General features: G+C 43.6%; 1 protein-coding gene across 13 annotated transcripts in view; it reads left to right on the forward strand.

Annotated features, from left to right (window-relative positions):
• Window positions 1-1,458: 1,458 nt before the first annotated feature.
• LOC119457760 (uncharacterized PE-PGRS family protein PE_PGRS54-like) overlaps window positions 1,459-18,608 on the forward strand; it is a 194,495-nt gene continuing 177,345 nt past the window's right edge. For 7 of the 13 annotated variants that reach the window (XM_049670386.1, XM_049670388.1, XM_049670387.1 and 4 more), the window contains exons 1-5: window positions 1,486-1,656; window positions 8,226-8,288; window positions 10,361-10,420; window positions 11,173-11,268; window positions 18,040-18,108. In XM_049670386.1, coding sequence (XP_049526343.1) covers window positions 1,596-1,656; window positions 8,226-8,288; window positions 10,361-10,420; window positions 11,173-11,268; window positions 18,040-18,108 — 349 coding nt within the window. In that variant the 5' untranslated portion in view covers window positions 1,486-1,595. Of the gene's footprint in view, window positions 1,657-8,225; window positions 8,289-10,360; window positions 10,421-11,172; window positions 11,269-18,039; window positions 18,109-18,608 lie in introns of all 13 variants that reach the window. The other 6 variants (XM_037719449.2, XM_049670391.1, XM_049670394.1 and 3 more) reach the window with 5 other exon arrangements.

The following is an 18,608-nucleotide window of genomic DNA, read 5'->3' on the forward strand; positions in this document are numbered from 1 at the left end:
CATTGACTTCCAAAAATACATGTTTTTACTTTCAAACTGGTCCATAGACATAAGCTACTCTTAAACTCTTCCAGAACTATGATGTTGGGTTTTAGGTAAGAAACACACCATGCGCAATTTTTAATCACCCTTCACGATGCCCCATTGTCCGGTGTCAATGAAATGAAAGACCTTAGTGCGCACTTCGACAAAAGGCAAATCTTCTCTTATCACGCTAAGAATTCGGGAAACAAAACGTGGCCTTAGCGCTCTTGGCATTGTTTTTTGTATATCGCATGACTTGCACTCCGCTATTCCTTTCTGAAATTGTATTCTACTGCGTGCCTTCCACTACTAGAGTATGGTTCTGGTGTTTGGGGCCGGAACGTGCAAATCTAATTCTGACCTGATTTAACGCGTTCAGAATAAAATGATAAATATTTTTCAAGCACTGCGTTTGCCGTTCTGGCGACCACAGTGCAGCCCTCTGACATGAGACGCATTAATTCACACCTTCTGTTCCACTACAAGGCAGCCCATGGCATTATGCATTGTCCAAAGCTTCTTCATCATACGCAATATTCCATGCAGCAAAAGTATACCAGGCCACATTGCGAGTTTTGCGCGCGGCCTTGTTGCACTAAAGCCTGTCCTATGGATCGGCTACGAAAAAACATGTATTAAATATTCTCATGCACTGACGTATTTCAGAGCTTATTTCCTGTCTTTTCGATATTCAGGTCGCATTAATAACTGCCTTTTACGTAGCCTTCCCGTTTTCTTTTTCTTTATTTGTTTCTCTGTGCCATCGTGTTCTTTTTTTTTAACCACATTTCTCTTCCCTGTACATTGTGTCTCGCGTATTACTTTTTCAGTGCACCAGTACGAAGGTGCCGTAGCTGTTGCTGGGCACTATAATAAACATGTGATTGATTGATTGATTGACTGAATAACATTATTATTATTATTATTATTATTATTATTATTATTATTATTATTATTATTATTATTATTATTATTATTATTATGACTTGCCGGGCCAAGTCCCTCAAGCCACTGGTGGCTTTGACAGACCCGTTTCCTGTACTCTGTATTCCTTTCTGCAATAAAAATTATTATTATTATTAATTTGTTGCAGTCTTCACTTTTTTTCCTCTCAAACCTCTTCTTTCCCGACGCGGTGCAGTTCATCTGTCCAGCTGGCCACCGACGGCTGGGGCAGCTACGAAGCCAGATGCCTTCAGTGTTGCCCTTTCTGACACTGGCTCTGTTTTAATACTGCAACAATAAACTACAACATACAATACCTTAAGTTCGATACGTTATCGGCCAGCAGTGGTGTGCTCGACAGCCGGCGTTGAACAATGGACAAAATACTGTGAACTTTAGGATTATTGTTCAGGACAAAAAACAGCGGAAACCCTTGCTAGGAAAGCGGCTGCAACCTGTACTGGAGAAAATGAATGTTGTAATACGCAATTCTTCAAGGTTTTAGCCCGCTCGCCAGTGCTGTTTCTCGCAAGCTGTGAACGCAGTCCCCAGTGGTCGGCGGGTGTGTAAACAGGTCTGAGCAAGTTGACCACCGTGAGCGTCGTTTCTGGCAAGAAAAAGGAACAATGACGTTCCTTCTAATTGCCGTTGCCGCATGTCTTCTGGACGTGGGATTCAGTCGATTAGGTAAGCACGCCGCAACACAGCCGTTATTGACAGTTTCACAGCCGTTTTTGACAATTTCAACGTAGAAGAGCTCTCGCGAGGCCTAACCCTAAAATATTTAGCGCCGAAGAACCGTGCTGCCGTAGGCATGGATGACGGTGCACGTTTTTGTATGTACGGAAGTTATAGTCTAATTTAGCCTTTCTTGCTTTCAAGGCCGTAAAGTTTGTAGTCTAGAATGCAAAATTGAGAATGTGCAAAGATTTACACCTGCTAGTAACATGGCACCTGCAAAAATTGTATTTCCAACGTTGTACAGCTCTTTGGCCTACCTTCTTTTCCAAGCTTCGGCTATCTGCAGTGGCTACAGCCTACGAAGCTAAACTTCTTAAAACTCCAAGCATCTGTCAACAAACGCTGCTGCAAACACTAATAGATCACAGTTTTACATTTATCTGCTCTGAACCTCACTGCCTGGCATGGTCCACGTATTACATGGCGTTACTGTACTGGGTAGTCTCAACATTTTCTCAACGTATACACTACGCCATCAAATGCACTGTGCGCAAAGTTTGCGAGCAGAGAGAGCTCTCGGGTTATGTGGTGAGAGACAATGCAATATATTGAAAATAGTTTCTGGGCAGTAAATAGATAGAGGGAAAGGTTCGTAGCTACCCAATAATGTCGAATTATACAACAACGCCTGCGCAGTTACTTAATTTCAAGCGTAGCAGCAAATTTTTATCATGAAGCACCTAAATTTAGCTTTATGTTAAGAGAACCCGACGTCACACAGCCTGACGATGAGAATTTCATGGTGATGAAATTTTACTCTTGGATGTAACAAAAGCAACGCTTGCATTTGAAGTTCTTCGCATTGTCCAAAACTTTACAGACGTTCCAACTGAGTACGCGGTAATTTGTGTTTGCAAGCACCGGCCAAACAACTGGGATATCAGTTGTTTTCGAACGATGCGATCGTATTGTTCTCCGTAAGAAATAGCGCCATCTCTCGGCCTGCTTCTACAAAGCGTACTTTGCGAGCAAAGCTTTAGGAAACAAAATATCCTAATTGTCGGTGTTCGAATGTCCAGTAAGGACAGTTCCGAAAAAAATGCACTTACGCATAATCGCCTATTTTTGTATCATTGACAACCTTAACAATTTTCTTAACTAATAAAACAAGCAGGTGCCAGTATTCATTTTGATCGGAATCGAGTAACCATTAAGAAGAGAATGTTTGCCTCGGCGCAGACTCCAATTTTTCTGTAACATATGTGAAAGACATAAATGTTCTCCAAGCTTACTACTTAACGAATTTCAATAAAACTTAGTTGAATTTAATATGAACCCTACTGACTACTGAAACCTAAAATTTGCTTTAAGGTTTCAAAGTTTTTTGCAGACATTTCCACAAATCGGTAAAGAACAAATTTCATAACTTTGGCGGCACAGCGCTAAAACAAATGTCAGAATTATTAAAATTGTATTCGGTTGGACTGCTTAATGCGGAGAAATATCATTGATTTGTTTACTGGTGACATGAAATCGATATGACGTTGCAGATAATTAGCAAACGTCCTTTTCAGAAACACTCGATTTAATTTGAAATTTTCTGCAATATTTGGGGCGAGCGCCACCACTATAAAGACTGGCGCTATACCACCGTCGTGCGATGAGCGATGATGCTGACGTCAGAAGCAAAAGAGCGGCTTGGGAACGAATGTGCTTAGCAACGCCACGTGAGGCTTAGCTGAGCTGCGGTTCGCAGTGGAGCTCTGATGAAGTTAGACAACAAACAATTTTGGCAAAAATTAGTTTCAACGAGCTATTGCATGTCTCCGTGGACGAGTGAGTCCTTAACTGCATAAGTAAAGCATTTTTGAGCAGCTGCGGAAGACTCCGAGCCACGATGGTTGCTAGTGTACTGTGACGAGGTCATATGATGTGATCTAAACCACATGGCACGACCCAAACACCCATATATAAACGTTTATAAAAAAGGAATTTGCGAAAAACGGGTATAGGACACCAAACCGCGATTTGTACTTTCCGCTTTATATTCTGCGGCATTTTTGGCTGTGTTACCGGCATGAAACCGTACCAAATACTTCCGATTCAGGCGTTCTTGCGATGAATATACAACTGTTATGTATTGCTCTAGTTAGAAGGCAGAAAACATTTTTAAAGTCCCCTGAATAATTTAGCTGTAAAATCACTTGTTCCGACGGATCGCTTTAAGGTGCGGACATTCCTTGCACGACAAATCATAAAGTACAAATAGATAATTACGAAATTAACTAATTACCTTTTTATTGTTCATTTTAGGTTACATGTTAAATTGTAAAATTGAGCACGAGTGAAGCATATTTGCTTGCAAATATCGTACAAGATACATGGGCGTTCCTGTTCCCCAAAGCCTCCCTCAAAAAGTTGGGAATAACATCAACTGCAGCACCAATGCATAGTTTAGGAACATTTGGGGACAAATATCTCAAAAATGATGCTGGTCTCATGATTTCTGCTAATCAGGTTTGGCCTACACAGTTCGCTGTTTTAATTTTGCAATTTCAACAAGTGAATATTTAAAAAAAAAGATTTTAGTTAACTTTTAAAAAAAAGTTCGGCAGCATGTTACACTCCTGTAACACGTGAACGCGAAAGCCTGCCGCACACTTGGTAATGCGCCGTCTCGCATCGTCACGCTACTGCTTTCGCAGAAGTTCCGCTTCTTCGGCTCGTTTTGGACGCTTAGCTGCGGCTGCGCGCGCGAGCATCTTCGGCCGTGGCGTACTTCCGAGGCCTGCCGCGCCATCCGTTAGGCACCGGTCGAGCGCCCTCCATCGCCGACTCTCTCGCTTAGCAGTCAACTGTCGCCACAACCGGCGCCGCTACCTATGCGGGACGTCAGCGACGCAACACCTGCTTTACTGTGTGCACACTAGAGTGTACTAGAATATGGTCGAGTGGGACGAGCGGCTGGGCCGGCGCATGCTTGGCAGTGAGGCGCCCGACGTGGAAAAATACTGGGGCGGCGCTGCGGTCGAAGTGGATTGGGCCGCATCAAGGTCGCGCCGTTGGAAACTGCTGGCGATACTGCTCGGCAGCGTCATTCGTACAACTTCGCGCGGTGGTATTTGCGTTCAGACCGATCAAATGGGGTTCATAATTGCATATGACATGTATTTATGCCTTAAGAATAAATTACTTTCCTTTCTCTTCTTTATTTATTTTTTATTATTTTATAATGCCGCTCGATGATTACGCGTGCATTGCGGCTGCAGTGTCGGCTTTCATTCCACTATGTTATTGTATGGTTCCCTTTGGAGAAAAATACTTTCCTCGTTCTCCAAGCAGCATGCATCTCTCGTGTGTATTGTTACGCTTATAGTTTTCTATCAGTAGGTCTTGCGAAACGCAGACGCATTTCACATTTGATGAAGTGTCTACTGGAACACTAACGGCTTTAGCTTCAGTTCGCCCATTCATCATATCCCAGATTAATTTTCGGCTAACTTAAGGAAATCCATAGTTGTTTCTGGACACCTCCCGCAAAGAAATTAAAACTGAATGTCGGTGTTAGTAAATGTGTTCTATAATAGCTTAAGTGTTCAACCAGTAGCACGTGCGCACCCTCTATGTTGAAGAAAAAGCCCCTAACCACACTTCCGCAATAGATACAATCGTTTTATTGCTTGATCAGCACTGTTTTACATGCATTCAAAGATTCAAACAAGGCCATAAGTTTGTGTGGGAATATCTTGAAATATAACGATGCGTTGCTACTTCCTTTGAAGCGTTTCTTTCGGTATGCTCTTGCTGGATGGGCTTCAGGCGAACCTTGACACAACCACAGAATCTCTTCATTTAATAAATTTAAAATGGGGTCTCACGTGCCAAAACCACGATCTGATTACGTGGCACGCCGTAGTGGGGGACTCCGGAATAATTTCGACCACCTAGATTTCCTTAAAGTGCACCTAAATCGAAGTACGCGGGTGTTTTCGCATTTTAAGACTGGGACCAGAACTAGGCCCCAGTATACTTTGACTAATGTACAATAAGTTCTCGAAGCAAGTACTCCAATTTTTGGATTAGGCGGGCGGCCAAGTTTCATTTCGGTACCCATATGTATGCCGCATGGCAACCTGTTTGAAAGTAAGGACATGCATTACTAAGCTGCAGCAGAAACTTCTATGGTCTAAAAATAATTATGGATGGGCTACTTCATTTAAGTGTAACGGCACAGAGCAATTGATAACAAAAAGGATGTATACACTCAACTTCTTACCTAGAGAATGTGCTTGAAAGCAAAGCGCACTGGAGATCACTTTATTACGTATCCGGACAGTTTCGGTTAAACAATATTTAGCATGCTTGTACGCCATCTGAAGTTTAAGTTTCATGTTTCTGTGTTGCGGAAAAGAAAAACACGCATACATTTTGAGCAGTACATGAGGAGGTGCCAAAGTAGGTCTGTCCGGGGACCTCCTGTTTAACGCTACATACAAGGTAATGATATAATTAGCAGCAAGATGTATCCAACAAGCCATTTAATACTGCCAGAATGATATATCACTGCAAAATCACAATCACAAGAAAATCACAAGCGCAGCGGGCGATGAAAGACGGTGAAGGCGCAGCGGTAGCATAAGGCGGAAAGTGGGGGAGGAGGGTATGGCGAAAGCGTGAGAAAAAAAAGCGAAGTGCCGCGCAAGGCGGCCTATGGCGACGATGGCTCCTCGATGGTTTCAGAGCAGCGCGCGTCGTTAGGCTGCCTCGATGCGCTCGCTCGCATCCGCTCCGTTCGCGGGGGCGCGCGCATCGAGGTACTCTACGCGTCGTCGGTTCACCAAAGCGCTGCATGAGCGGAGGTCTGTCTGCGGCCGCTGCTGTGAATCGCGACCGCGCGTCCACCACGCGCTGCTGCCTCTCGGCAGTCACGCCACACTTCGCTCCATTTGGAACGTGCCGCAAGAGACAGATTGTCCGCGCCAGCCAAAATGTCGCGCAATGAAAACACGTATAGATCTGCGCTCAAATTTCGCACTAAGCAGTATCGTAATCGTCAATGCATTTTTTTGCATCCCCCGCTTCGCTCCGCGTTCGCTATTTCATCCGTTGCGATCGTTCGTTCGCTTCCGCCGATGCCGATCGACGCAGGCCGCAAGAACGGCGCCTAAGAGCTACGCGCTATGAAGATCATAAGAAGCCAACAAATACAGACACCAAGGACACCATAGGGGAAATTACTTGTAATAGCTAAATAAATTAAAGAAATCATAAATTATGACGCCAAATTTATCAGTTATTTTATTTAATTAGTAAGTACAAGTAATTTCCCCTATGTTGTTCTTGGTGTCTATGTTTCTTGGCTTCTTATGATATGATTACTAAATACCGGGCCCTTCTGTTCCCTTTCTTCTCGCTCTAGGAAGAAGTAAGACAAGGAAGACGACTGCATGAGTGCTGTCATTTTGTCGTTTTCCTTGTCGGTGTTCTTTTTTTGGTGTTCATTTTTCCTCTACTTGAACATCTAACAAATCTCCCAACAACTTTGCTCAAATATGTTTAACTGAAGAGAATAGGAAACGGGGAGATTTTTACACTATATCTTCGGTAGAGACTGGATGAACTCACTGAAATACCCGGGTAGCATCTTTAAGGCTCGACATTTTCGCTCAAGGGCGTGCAGGTTAGAGCACTCCATGCACACCAGCCTGCCACATTTTATGAGTTATTTGCAGATCCAACCTGTCTTTGAAACGCTCAAGAGGGACACTAAAATTTACTTGCAAAAAATCGCAGTTTCGCCCGAGAGGCGAAGCATCGATGGCGATAGCAAGTTAGTGGACAGCTATACGAAGCAAGCATAATAGTTTCATCAGACGCATTAACTTATAAACTTAGGCATACTAACTCAGTCAACAAGCATGGTGTCACGCGCGCACAAGCGAACATGAACATATCTCACTCGATGACCGCGTAAATTCGCTGTCAGAACACTGGAGTGAGGAAGCGCGGCCGCGAGCTAATTGACCTTCGTTTTTCGGCTCGCATCAACGCGAACTTAGCCGCAAAAACACAGCGCACGGCGGACTCTGTCTCCGACGCAGATGGCTTTTAAAATACAGCGGGTCATTCGCAGGCATAATTTAGGGCAAGCGTCAAGTATCCCATGAAGGACCAACAACAATAGTGTTTCGTATTTAAAAGAAATTTAAACGAATTGAATGCGAACTGCAACAGTTTGAGCTATTTGGTGCACCGATTACTGTAGCGTACCATACTATAAAAAGCGACTAAACGGAGCAAGTGTGACGCATTGTTCTTACCTTCTTTCTAGTTATCCCATTATGTTAGGATGTATGTTCTAGTGTGTGTCAAAAGATTGCAGAAAATTGTATTGTAAACAACATTTGTGCCCTTGCACTTTTGCCGAACTTTGTTAGTGAGGGACATCTGCGACAATATATATATATATATATATATATATATATATATATATATATATATATATATATATATATATTAAGAAAGCTTTTAGACCACCGGTTGCGCAGCTGTTCACTATCTTTGTTCCTTTTCAGCAACTGTTTCCCTTGGTCACGGAGGCGCCAATTTAACATTACCAGGTGTTAGCGGTAGCTGGGGTAAGTATAGCCGCTCATTCCATAAAAAGCTAAGCCTCCTGTAGTGCTTCATGTAGCGAAACATCTCCATCACATAATTTTCATAATGGTGTGATACCTACGGCATTGTTTTGCTACCCCGCTCTTCGCACACTAATTTCTACTCCTAAGCACTGGCACCTGGCACAAACTGAAATCAGCTAACCCATAATATACCCCTTTGTTCACAGTTCCACTTTCCCGTGTTAAATATGTTTCATTTCTTATTTTGCGTTCGTGGGTGATTTCTATCAATCATTTTGTCACTCACATATGGATAGCGTTCCTGCTTTCTTTTCGCCACCCTGCGATCTTTGAAGCTGAATTGTGCTGTGACCAAGACTTTTCACAGCACTTCCTAGAACGTGTGTGCAAAATGCGCATTTATTCGCTTTCTAATTTCCCCCATAGTAGTTATCATGATAACTCGTGCCCATTGTGGCATCAGCCTGTACCGTTGACGTCGCCGGGAAGTCGCCGGCGAGAACAACAGTCAACCAATGCGTTAACTGATTATTCGTGAAGAACGGACAGAAGCGCACCCCCTCCCCCCACAGCCGTCATCATGCTTAATCTTTTGCTCTTAGCTTAGAACGAGAGCTTTTAAACACCTTAGGTTAAAGATTTCTAAGTTCACAACACCGCCAAAACCCAGAGCCTCACGAACGGAGAAAGCAATATTGTAAAGACGTGAGTAGCATTCTTGATAACACTGTGATCGCATACCCCTGAGCGAAAAGTGCGCAGGATCGGCTGTGCTAGCCCAATTGATATCATTGGGCTAGCTTGGGCTTGCTTTTCGAACTAAGTACCACGAAAGTTCCCAAGGCTGGATATGGCCCATTACTCGTACTAGCGGGACGATTCGACGTATTGGCGTTAGTAATGTCGTTTAATTTCCTCCACAACCCTACTGACCTGTGTCCATGAAAATACGGAGAGTTCCTGCACCATATGGCTGGTGCAACGTGCCTATAGTTATGCAGATTGTGATGTTTTTGTGACGGCAGCTCTTCTCTGATTCAAATGGCATCATTCGTTGCAATAAAAACTTAGCCAATCAACTTTACCATAACTGCACCGAGAAGTATGGCGTTCAATTGTGCATTATGTAGACGCCATTGCTTGAGCTCTAAAGGTCGGTGCGAGGCTGCGTTTGTGCGTGGAGGATTGTTAACTCATCACGGCACTATTAATAGTTATTCGTTATTGCTGATGCGCGCTGTCTCAACTGGCTCAACTATAATGACTTCGCTATTGTTCTCATTCTCACAAAAACGGAACGGTTCAAGCACTTACCGAGGGTGGGTGTCAAAACCTTTTAAAGAAAAGAACGCCGGGGAAATGAGACATATGCTGCAGTTTCATATTTCCAATAAGCGGAAACTCACGCATGCAATACCAGACTGTGGCGTAATGCTGCATGTATTTTGGCATTTTCAAAAACGAATTTTGCTAAGTAAAGGGCTTTTCCATGCTCTAATATTACATTCAAAGCGACTGCCTTTGAGAGCAAGTCCCTCATCTGTATAAATAGTGAAAAGGCTAACAAATAGCAGAAAGCTAAAGGCCTAAATAACCAACAGCTCGAGCGCTGGAAGCAAACACTGCCAATTTCTACAAAAATTACGTTAATTATAAAAGGCGCAAGCTATGCGAACGACGAGCCTAGAGTGTTCAGTTTTTTTATAGGTTTCCAATGTGGATACCGGGCACAAAGAAACACGGTGACCAGAACCAAACACGGGTTTCGAGGTGGAGCAATAATCAACGAAGTTCCCTAGAATGCAAAAGCAATGGATTTCTCGAGAACCTTGTAGAGAAGTAATACGCAGGTTAAACTGATAATACAGTCCTAAAGGATAATAAGGAATACATTTTTAAAGTCATTTTCGACATCTCCGATTGGTTTAAATATTTTTGCTAGGTCTGCGGTGCTGCGGAGAACAACATGCTGCAGCCAGGGAAACGATAGACCATGTTTGAATAAAGTTTCTATAATCGTACTTGCAGAAATGCAAATAGACAAAGTGAACTTTTTTGTTCTTCTGCAGGAACAAGTACAAGTGGCACTGGCGCATCATGGTCCCTAGGCTCTGGGACGGGAGCTTCAGGTGAATGTAGCTCAGCTGCACCCTTAAAAAAGACATCAAAATTTTATCGCGATGCCGTTTCATCTAGGCTCTCGGTTAGCGCGGATCGAGACCACGCCCTGCATATTCGCGAGCGCTTGCGAAGCGCTTGCGAGGCGAGCGTGTCTTGCATGTCCTGGTAGACAACTAAAGTTGTCCGAACATCCCCACTCTGCTGCTTTATGTTCTTCCGGTTGCGGAGGAACCTGTTAGCATTGTCCAAATGTTTATAAATCGTTGTACACCTCTTAAGGTGGCACTATAGTTTTCTTACAGAGAATTCCAGTGCTAATATAAGTGAGTAGACCAATTAAATGAGTAGAGTAACTCTAGTGGTTAGACAACAAGCGCTGACGAAATGGTCGAGCATCCACCTCGTATGCGGGACGTACTTGGGTTGAGTCCCAATGGGGCCGCAAACCCACAGAATTTTCTAATGGGCAGAGATGTCTCCTGGCAAGGCACTTGTTTGTTGGGTTTTTCATCGCGCAAGGGGGCCCTTTAGTTATTCGAAAAAAAAAAAAAAACTGTGGGCGTCCCTGGTCCCACCATGGCGATGGTCGGACAAACCGAGCATCTTCCCAGTCGAGCATGCATGAGTCGAGTCAAGCATGTCCGCTGCTGTGGAAGGCAGACAACTGCTGTCACATGGTACCCTACGGTAAAATAGGAACAAGCACGCGCCCGGCCCGTTGCTTCCAAGAAGGCCCTTCAATTTTTTTACATAATTTCAGGTTCCACGGGTGGTGGCTTAGCTGGTGGCTCAGGCGGTGGCTTAGGTGGTGCCTTAGGTGGCAGCAGTGGACTGACAACTTGGTCAACTAGTACAGGTGAGTGCAGCTTCTACGTACTTCAGAAAGGGAAGGTGGAATGAACAACCCATACATCATTGACTTAAATATTTATCCTCATACTGGGGGAGAACAAAGGAGTTAGTACCCTGAAGAGTACTTTGATAATCTTTTTATCTACCTTTGCACCTGTTGTTACCACACTGCGAATCAAGCAGAATAGAATGCACGTGACAACGAAATCGCAGGCAACTGCTCTTTAGGTCCCCAAACAGAACGAACTTGTCGCGCGCCTTTATTTTCCATTCTGCAGACTATTCAACTATGATGCCGGACAACCTCTGCGACCATTCTGATTGTTCTCTACCTAATGCACCTCCCTACACGTTGTCAGCCTAACATGTCAACAACTTCCGCTTTGCTCTACATATTTTATTTCCTCGGGCGGTACTACACCAGCAGTGGTGGAGGCCTATCAACAGGGACGGGCAGTTGCGTTGAGTTCGACTCCCGCTTGCTTGAAGAAACGGCGTCTACTAAAGCTGAAGCGGAATAAATATACGAAATTCATACGGCGGGGGAAGTAAAATGAAGTTAGTGCTATAAACGCGTCAAAAAGTCCAAAAGTCCTCCGAGGCGCTGGCCCTGTTGTTTGCTGCTCACCTTTTACTTCAGTTTTACTATTTGTTTACATTGTGCCTGGACTCCATTACTCAGCAATTGAATGAGAAGTGTAGCTACCTACGAGCCTATTGAAACCAGGTACGAAGCCTTCACTACCTCCTCCGTCGGAGTGTCTCCAACCGCTACGGTGGTAGGCAGCCGAGAACGGCGGCACGAGCCCTATAACCGCCAGCGTGTTTTGGGGCACATGAGTGCAACGCAGGAGCGCGTCCAGGATTCTGCCAACGTGCATCATGCGAATGATATCAAGCCAGCACGGCTAGTCCTTGAACATCAAGGTGCTGATGGCCCGCCTCCGGTGACCATGGTGGAACCCAGCGAAGGTGAGAGCAAGAGACCTCGACTTGAGGAAACTCACAATCAAGATAACGACAATACTTCAAACTATGACCTAAGCGATTATGAAGACATTGAGTGTGATGAAGCACCTTTCACATCTGTGACCTACAAAACAAAAAAAAGTGAAGGAATCCCAGTGGTGTTCCGACCGTTAGAAGAAGGACACAATTTTTGGCAAGTGAATCCAAATTGTGTCGGCGGCAAAGTAAAAAGTTCAGATGTTCCGCGTAAACAGAGACAGCAGTTTCTCAGTGTCTGTTGCCTCAATGGCATCGGCGAAAAACCTGCTTTTACTCCAGGAAGTAGCAGGACTACGAGTTAAGCCCTACATACCGGCTTCGTACACTCAAAATGTCGAGAAGATTCATCACGTGCCACTTCAATACACTGAAGGACAACTGCTCGATTTTTTGAAAGATTTTGGAGTAATATCAGTCCACCGCCAAGCAAGATACTACCGTCTGGAGGATGGTACAGTTAAATCCCGCTCTTTATACAGTCTAATCCTTCACTTCAGAGATGACAAGCCTATGCCTCAGAGAATCCGCTCGGGGTTCACCAGCCACCCGGTGGAAGAGTACCTTGGTCCTGCGTTGAGGTATTATAATTGTCAGAGGTTTGGACACCTGGAAAAAAACTGTCGCGGGTCACTTCGATGTAAAATCTGCTCCGAGAACCATGAGCACACTGAATGCAAGTCTGTACGACAGCCTAAATGTGCAAATTGTGCGGGTAACCATACGGCTTCCTTCTCAGGATGTCCACAGAATAAGGCCGCATCCATGCTACGCAAACATGAACTAATTCATGGTAAGCCACCACGACACTAGGAGCCTCTTCCGAATCTTGATGCAGTAAGCACAGCAAAAAATCGCCAGTTTACAGCAACTGAACAAAAATCAAAACAACCATCGTATGCGTCGGCATTAAAGCAACCAGCTGGGCAAGGGTCCCAGAGATAGCGGAGTCATCATTCCGCTACCGCCACTGCAGACCACACATCACAACAATATCAGCGACCTAACCTAGGACAACCTCAGCGATCCTCTCAGAACACCCCTCAGTGATCACCGCAAACGGCGGCCGGAAGATCGACATTCCAGGATAACACCGCGTCACTCAGTGTTAGAGAGATGATTCTACCTATGCAGTTTGCTGCAAATAATTCGAGCAATAGTCACAGCTCTACCTCAGGCGAACAAGCTTCCAAAGGTAAAGGTACTGTTGTCTATGGAGCCTTAATGAACCAACTATCCACATCAGTGCTACCGGATGGCAAATATGAATAGCCGTTACGAAAATGTCGTAATATTTCAGTGGAACGCTAATAGCCGTTGATCCAAATCTGCCGAATTTCGCAAGTTAGTTGCACAATACAGCTTCCCTGTATTGTGCATACAAGAGGCTGGTGTAGGGGATGATTTTAGTATTTCTAATTACATGATATATAAATCATCTCGTCCATCAGGAAACAGTAGAACAATGCTCTGCGTTCAAAAAGATTTGCCCTCTCACCTTATTCAATCAAGCAGTTCGGATTTTCTTGAATATGTTGCCTGCAAAATATATCTCGCAAAAAATGTATAACAATCGTAAGAATATAGCTGCAAGCATCGAGACGTATTACGACTAATAATTTGATTAATATTTTTAGCATCACAAGATCAAATATTTTCATATGTGGTGAATTTAACGCACACAACGTAACATGGGGGAGTAACCACTGTGATGCACGTGGGAATATCGTTCAATGCGCCGCGGAAATATGCAATCTGTCTCTATTGAATGATGGGTCTGTGACATTTATGCATTTATATCGCTATGCCAGTTGTATAGACGTAACACTGTGCTCTAATGATCTTGTGACCAACTCTGGGTGGACAACAGACGCAGAAACACATCGAAATGATCACTTCCCAATTCTTATATCACATCCACGGTTAAAAAGCACTGCGAAACGAAGATACGTGGATATAACAAATTGGCAGCTCTTTCGTCAACACTTATCCAGTCGAGTAGATCGTGAAACTGACGTAGAGAAACTCACATCAGTTATACAAGAAACAGTGAAATTGTGTAAGAAACAAGTGTCCATTCCTGATGAATGCACATCAGTTGATGGAGAATATGAACATTTGAGAGCTATAAGAAGAAGAGCAGAAAGAACTTACCGCCGCAGTGGAAATATAGAAGCGTGTAGACATTCGCAGCAAGTTCACTCAGTCATGCGAAGACGACTACAAAAATTAGGGAAAAAAAGATGGCGTGAATATTGCTATACGTTGTCTCCCCTGACGCCAGTTCCTCGAATATGGATGACTATTCGTGCATTAAGCGGCCCTGTTGTTCAAACACAACGATTTCGTATCTCTCAATAGCCAAGGATACTTTTGAATTAGAGATTGCTGAAGAATTCTGCAAGATTATAACTAGAACAAGCGTTTCTATTACTTGTCCTGGGTTTCAATATTCAGTTAAAATGGCAAAACAAAACATTTTTGCGTGTTTTCAGTCACAGCATGTACAAATAGACTATGAATTCTCTATGATTGAGCTAAAATGTGCAATTGCTTCTTGTAAGACAGACTGCTGCAGGTCCAGATTCCATTACATACAGTATGTTGCAAAACATGGGACCTAATGGTCGATTGGCACTTTTGGAGTTACTGAATGACTTGTGGAAAAAGGAGTATGTCCCTAACTCTTGGAAAACAGCACCTGTGATTGGAAACAGCACGGCGTGGTAAAACTCCTCTATCTCTTGAGTCTTTTCGTCCTGTGAGCCTGACGAGCTGTTTATGCAAGGTCATGGAGAAAATGATTGACACTAGGATTGCAATGGTGGCGTGAGCAAACAGAAATACTTCCAGATCACATGACAGAATTTCGAAGGCGGCGATGCACCACGGATGCAATTTTGGATATTGTCACCTATGTTGAACATGAACGAGCTAAGGGAAATGTCACAACAGCAGTTTTTTTAGACATTAAGCGAGCCTTCGACACAGTCAGTCATGCTCATATATTGTGTTGTCTCGGGAAGGGCGCTACGGTGGATATCCAACTTCTTGAATGGCAGATCAATATTTATTCAAACAAGCGAAGGAAAAAGCTCCTCTCATAATCCTATTCAAGGAGTCCCACAAGGCAGTGTCTTAAGCCCGTTTCTCTTTAATTATGTAATGGCAGATTTACCACGGAGACTTCCACCTGCACTAAACCACTCTATATATGTGGATGATGTTTGTTTTTGGGCCTCTGGTTCATGTTCCAGACTTGTTCAATCAATTTTGCTGGAAGGCCTAAACATTGTGGACAAATTCTTAAAAGAAAGAGGAATGGAGTTGTCTTACAGTATAACGGCTGTGCTACCCTTTACCAGAGGATGCCTAAAAGACTTTCAGCTGTGCCTTGAGGGGCAACATTTAGACATAGTAAAATAACACAAATTTCTGGGGTTTATACTAGACAGACAACTTTCTTGGAATGCTCACATTAAAGCACTCGATGAACAAATAAACTCAACAATAAATGTGCTTCGCCGCGTAGCAGGCCCGACATGGGGAGGGTCGGTTCCTTCACTACTGAAAGTACATAATGCACTTATAAAGAAAAACATAGCTTATTCTTCACCAGTTCTACATGAAATCTCCCGTTCATCTGAAGAGCGACTGCAACGAATAATAGCTAGGAGCCTTAGAGTAGGCTTAGGTGTTCCCAGAGCAACCTCAAGTTCCTTAGTAATTGCAGAGGCACGTCATCCTCTATTCCCTATTATGAGGACGGTTGAAACTTGTCGACACTACTTTCGCGTTTCACTACAGCACAAAAGGCACCCACTAGCAATACACTTATTGAGAGAGACAGGACGAACGTCAATACTGTGATTCAGGTGCAAAAAAATCTACTACCACTCAACGAATTTTGGATCTCCGATATTCCTACTCTCCATGGCGACTTGTCGCCCCAAAAATTGAGCTTTCGATTGATGGAATTATTCGCAAACGAGCCATGTTTATGGTAGCAGCCCAATAACTAGCGCTGTACCAGATATACATTCGGTACCCTGGACATATTCAAGCGTATACAGACTGTTCTTGTCAAACAAATTGAAACCGAATGCAGACTTTTAAACTGTCTCACACATCATCATCAACTACAGCAGAGCTTTTTGCAATATTGTCTTTGTTACAATACATAAATTCAACGCTAAAAGGGCACCAATGGGCCATCCTTTGTGACTAACAAGCAGCTTTGTCGTCACTTCGTGGTGACATCAGCAATTCCCAAAACATGGCGTTAGTTCATGAGACACTAAAGGAGCTCACAACGGCAAGTGAAAAAACTCGCGCAATAATGTTCCAATGGATACCTAGCCACTGCAATATCCCTGGGAACGTTGCAGCAGACATGGCTGCTAGACAAGCGCATATTAATACCGCCACATACGGTCTCCCTCTAACACAAGGAGAATTGCGGCACATACTAAGACAAATCTCAGTCCGGGGTTGCAAAGCGACATAGTTTGATCAGAACTCGAAATCTTCAGAGTTATTTCACATTGACCCTGCGCTTCAATTTAAAATCCCGTCCACATTGAATACAACCAGAGCCCTTGAAACACTCGTTCACCGTCTGCAGCTCCGGTACCGCGTACACAAAACATTTTCTACAAAACATTTCAAGAGCTGATAGTCCGGAATGTACTTGTGGTCACGCGGATGAGGATGTGCAGCATCTTCTGTTCGAACGTCCGCGACACGACACACACAGACAACGTGTAGCACGTGATTTATAGACATTAGACCGCAGGCCCTTCAGCCTCAGGAAGATATTAGGTCCTTGGCCAACATATTCGTTGCAAAGACGAGCGTTAATGGCCCTCCAAAGATTTCTAGAAGCGAGCAATATTTTCGGAAAATACTGAAAAGAGTGTTTATCTGTGATAAACTCACTCTATGGTCAATTTGACACCTGGATTCACGTACTTTCATTTGAATCGAATCCGTGCTATCTTATGTGCCGTGATTTTAGAACAGTTACGTAACCGGACTGTGTTTACTTTAGTGCACCTATGTGACTGAACTTTGTGTGCCGTTTTTCTGAGTTGAGTTTCAGTTTTAGTGTGGCATTAGTGTACTTATGTGACTGGACTTTGTGTTTAACTTAATGCGCCTTTGTGACTGAACTTTGTGTTGCTGTGTTTCTGAGTTGACTTTCAGTATTAGTGTGGTATTAGTGTACTTATGTGACTGGACTATGTGATATTCTGATTTGGAGTTTACATTTAATTTTAATGCGTGTAGGTTAATTCTTTTTTTTTTCATACCTCTATGTGAAAAGGAGTAGCCGGCGACAATTAAAGGCGTCAACGTCTCCTAAATACCATTTAATAAAAAAAGTCCTGTTTCCTGACGCAAAGAAATCATGAGTGCCCTTTTGGATAGTTCTTCTCCAACGTTCACGCCTGCTAGGTGTAAATACTTTATTATGTCCAATTCATGTCATGCCGAACTGGCATAAGTGTGTAGCTTGCCTGCCTAGCACAGCCGTCCTGCTTGACAAATTTATTATGTACGAAACGTTATCGCCAATCCACCAGACCCGCTAATTTGCTACAGAAAAACTTCTACAGTCAAATTGAATTCGTGTCTAGCTGGTCAGTCTGCCGTTCTCATCAACCAATCTTTTCCGCGTAGGTTATACAGCAAATGCACTCGTATTTCCTTTTTTCCTCCTTTTAGAATTTCGTCTTTTTAACTTTTCTTTCCTTTTTTTGCTACTTAGGCTCCGGTGGCGCTCACTTGGGGGCCGGTACTAGCGGCCTCGGAACTGCGTTTGGGGGTTCAGGTTCAGGTATGTGCAGCTCTCACCTACTCAATAACTTTGTGCGTCTGGCGGAATTTTTATAACAAAAAATTTAAGCTTGTTTTACAGGGGAAGTAAAAAAAATACCGTGCTATATGAGTTTACTAAAAAGATACCGTTTCAAATAATCTGTTCCGTGGTTCTAAAAGAACTGAAGTTATGGCAAATGAGCGGTCAAGACAGTCAAGCTGACCAGATCAAAAACGCATGAAAGCGTTCCTTTACACGCAAATATTGCAAAATTATTAAACCTCATTGAAGTGTCCACGACAATGGCAGCATGGGACATAATTGCAGAATCCGCGGTTGTACTTGCGGAACCTATCACCGTAATGTTTAAGACCCCTCAGTGAACCAGGGGTGCTATAACGTAAAGCTATCACAAACTTGTTCGTTGCAATTGTGCTATAAACACTCTCCGATTGGTCAAACAGTTTTCGGGCCACTCCCACTTCGCCTGTCTGTCCCGCAGCGTCACAAAACCGCGA

Source organism: Dermacentor silvarum, chromosome 7 (assembly GCF_013339745.2).
Source record: "Dermacentor silvarum isolate Dsil-2018 chromosome 7, BIME_Dsil_1.4, whole genome shotgun sequence".
Classification (NCBI taxonomy): Eukaryota; Metazoa; Arthropoda; class Arachnida; order Ixodida; family Ixodidae; genus Dermacentor; species Dermacentor silvarum.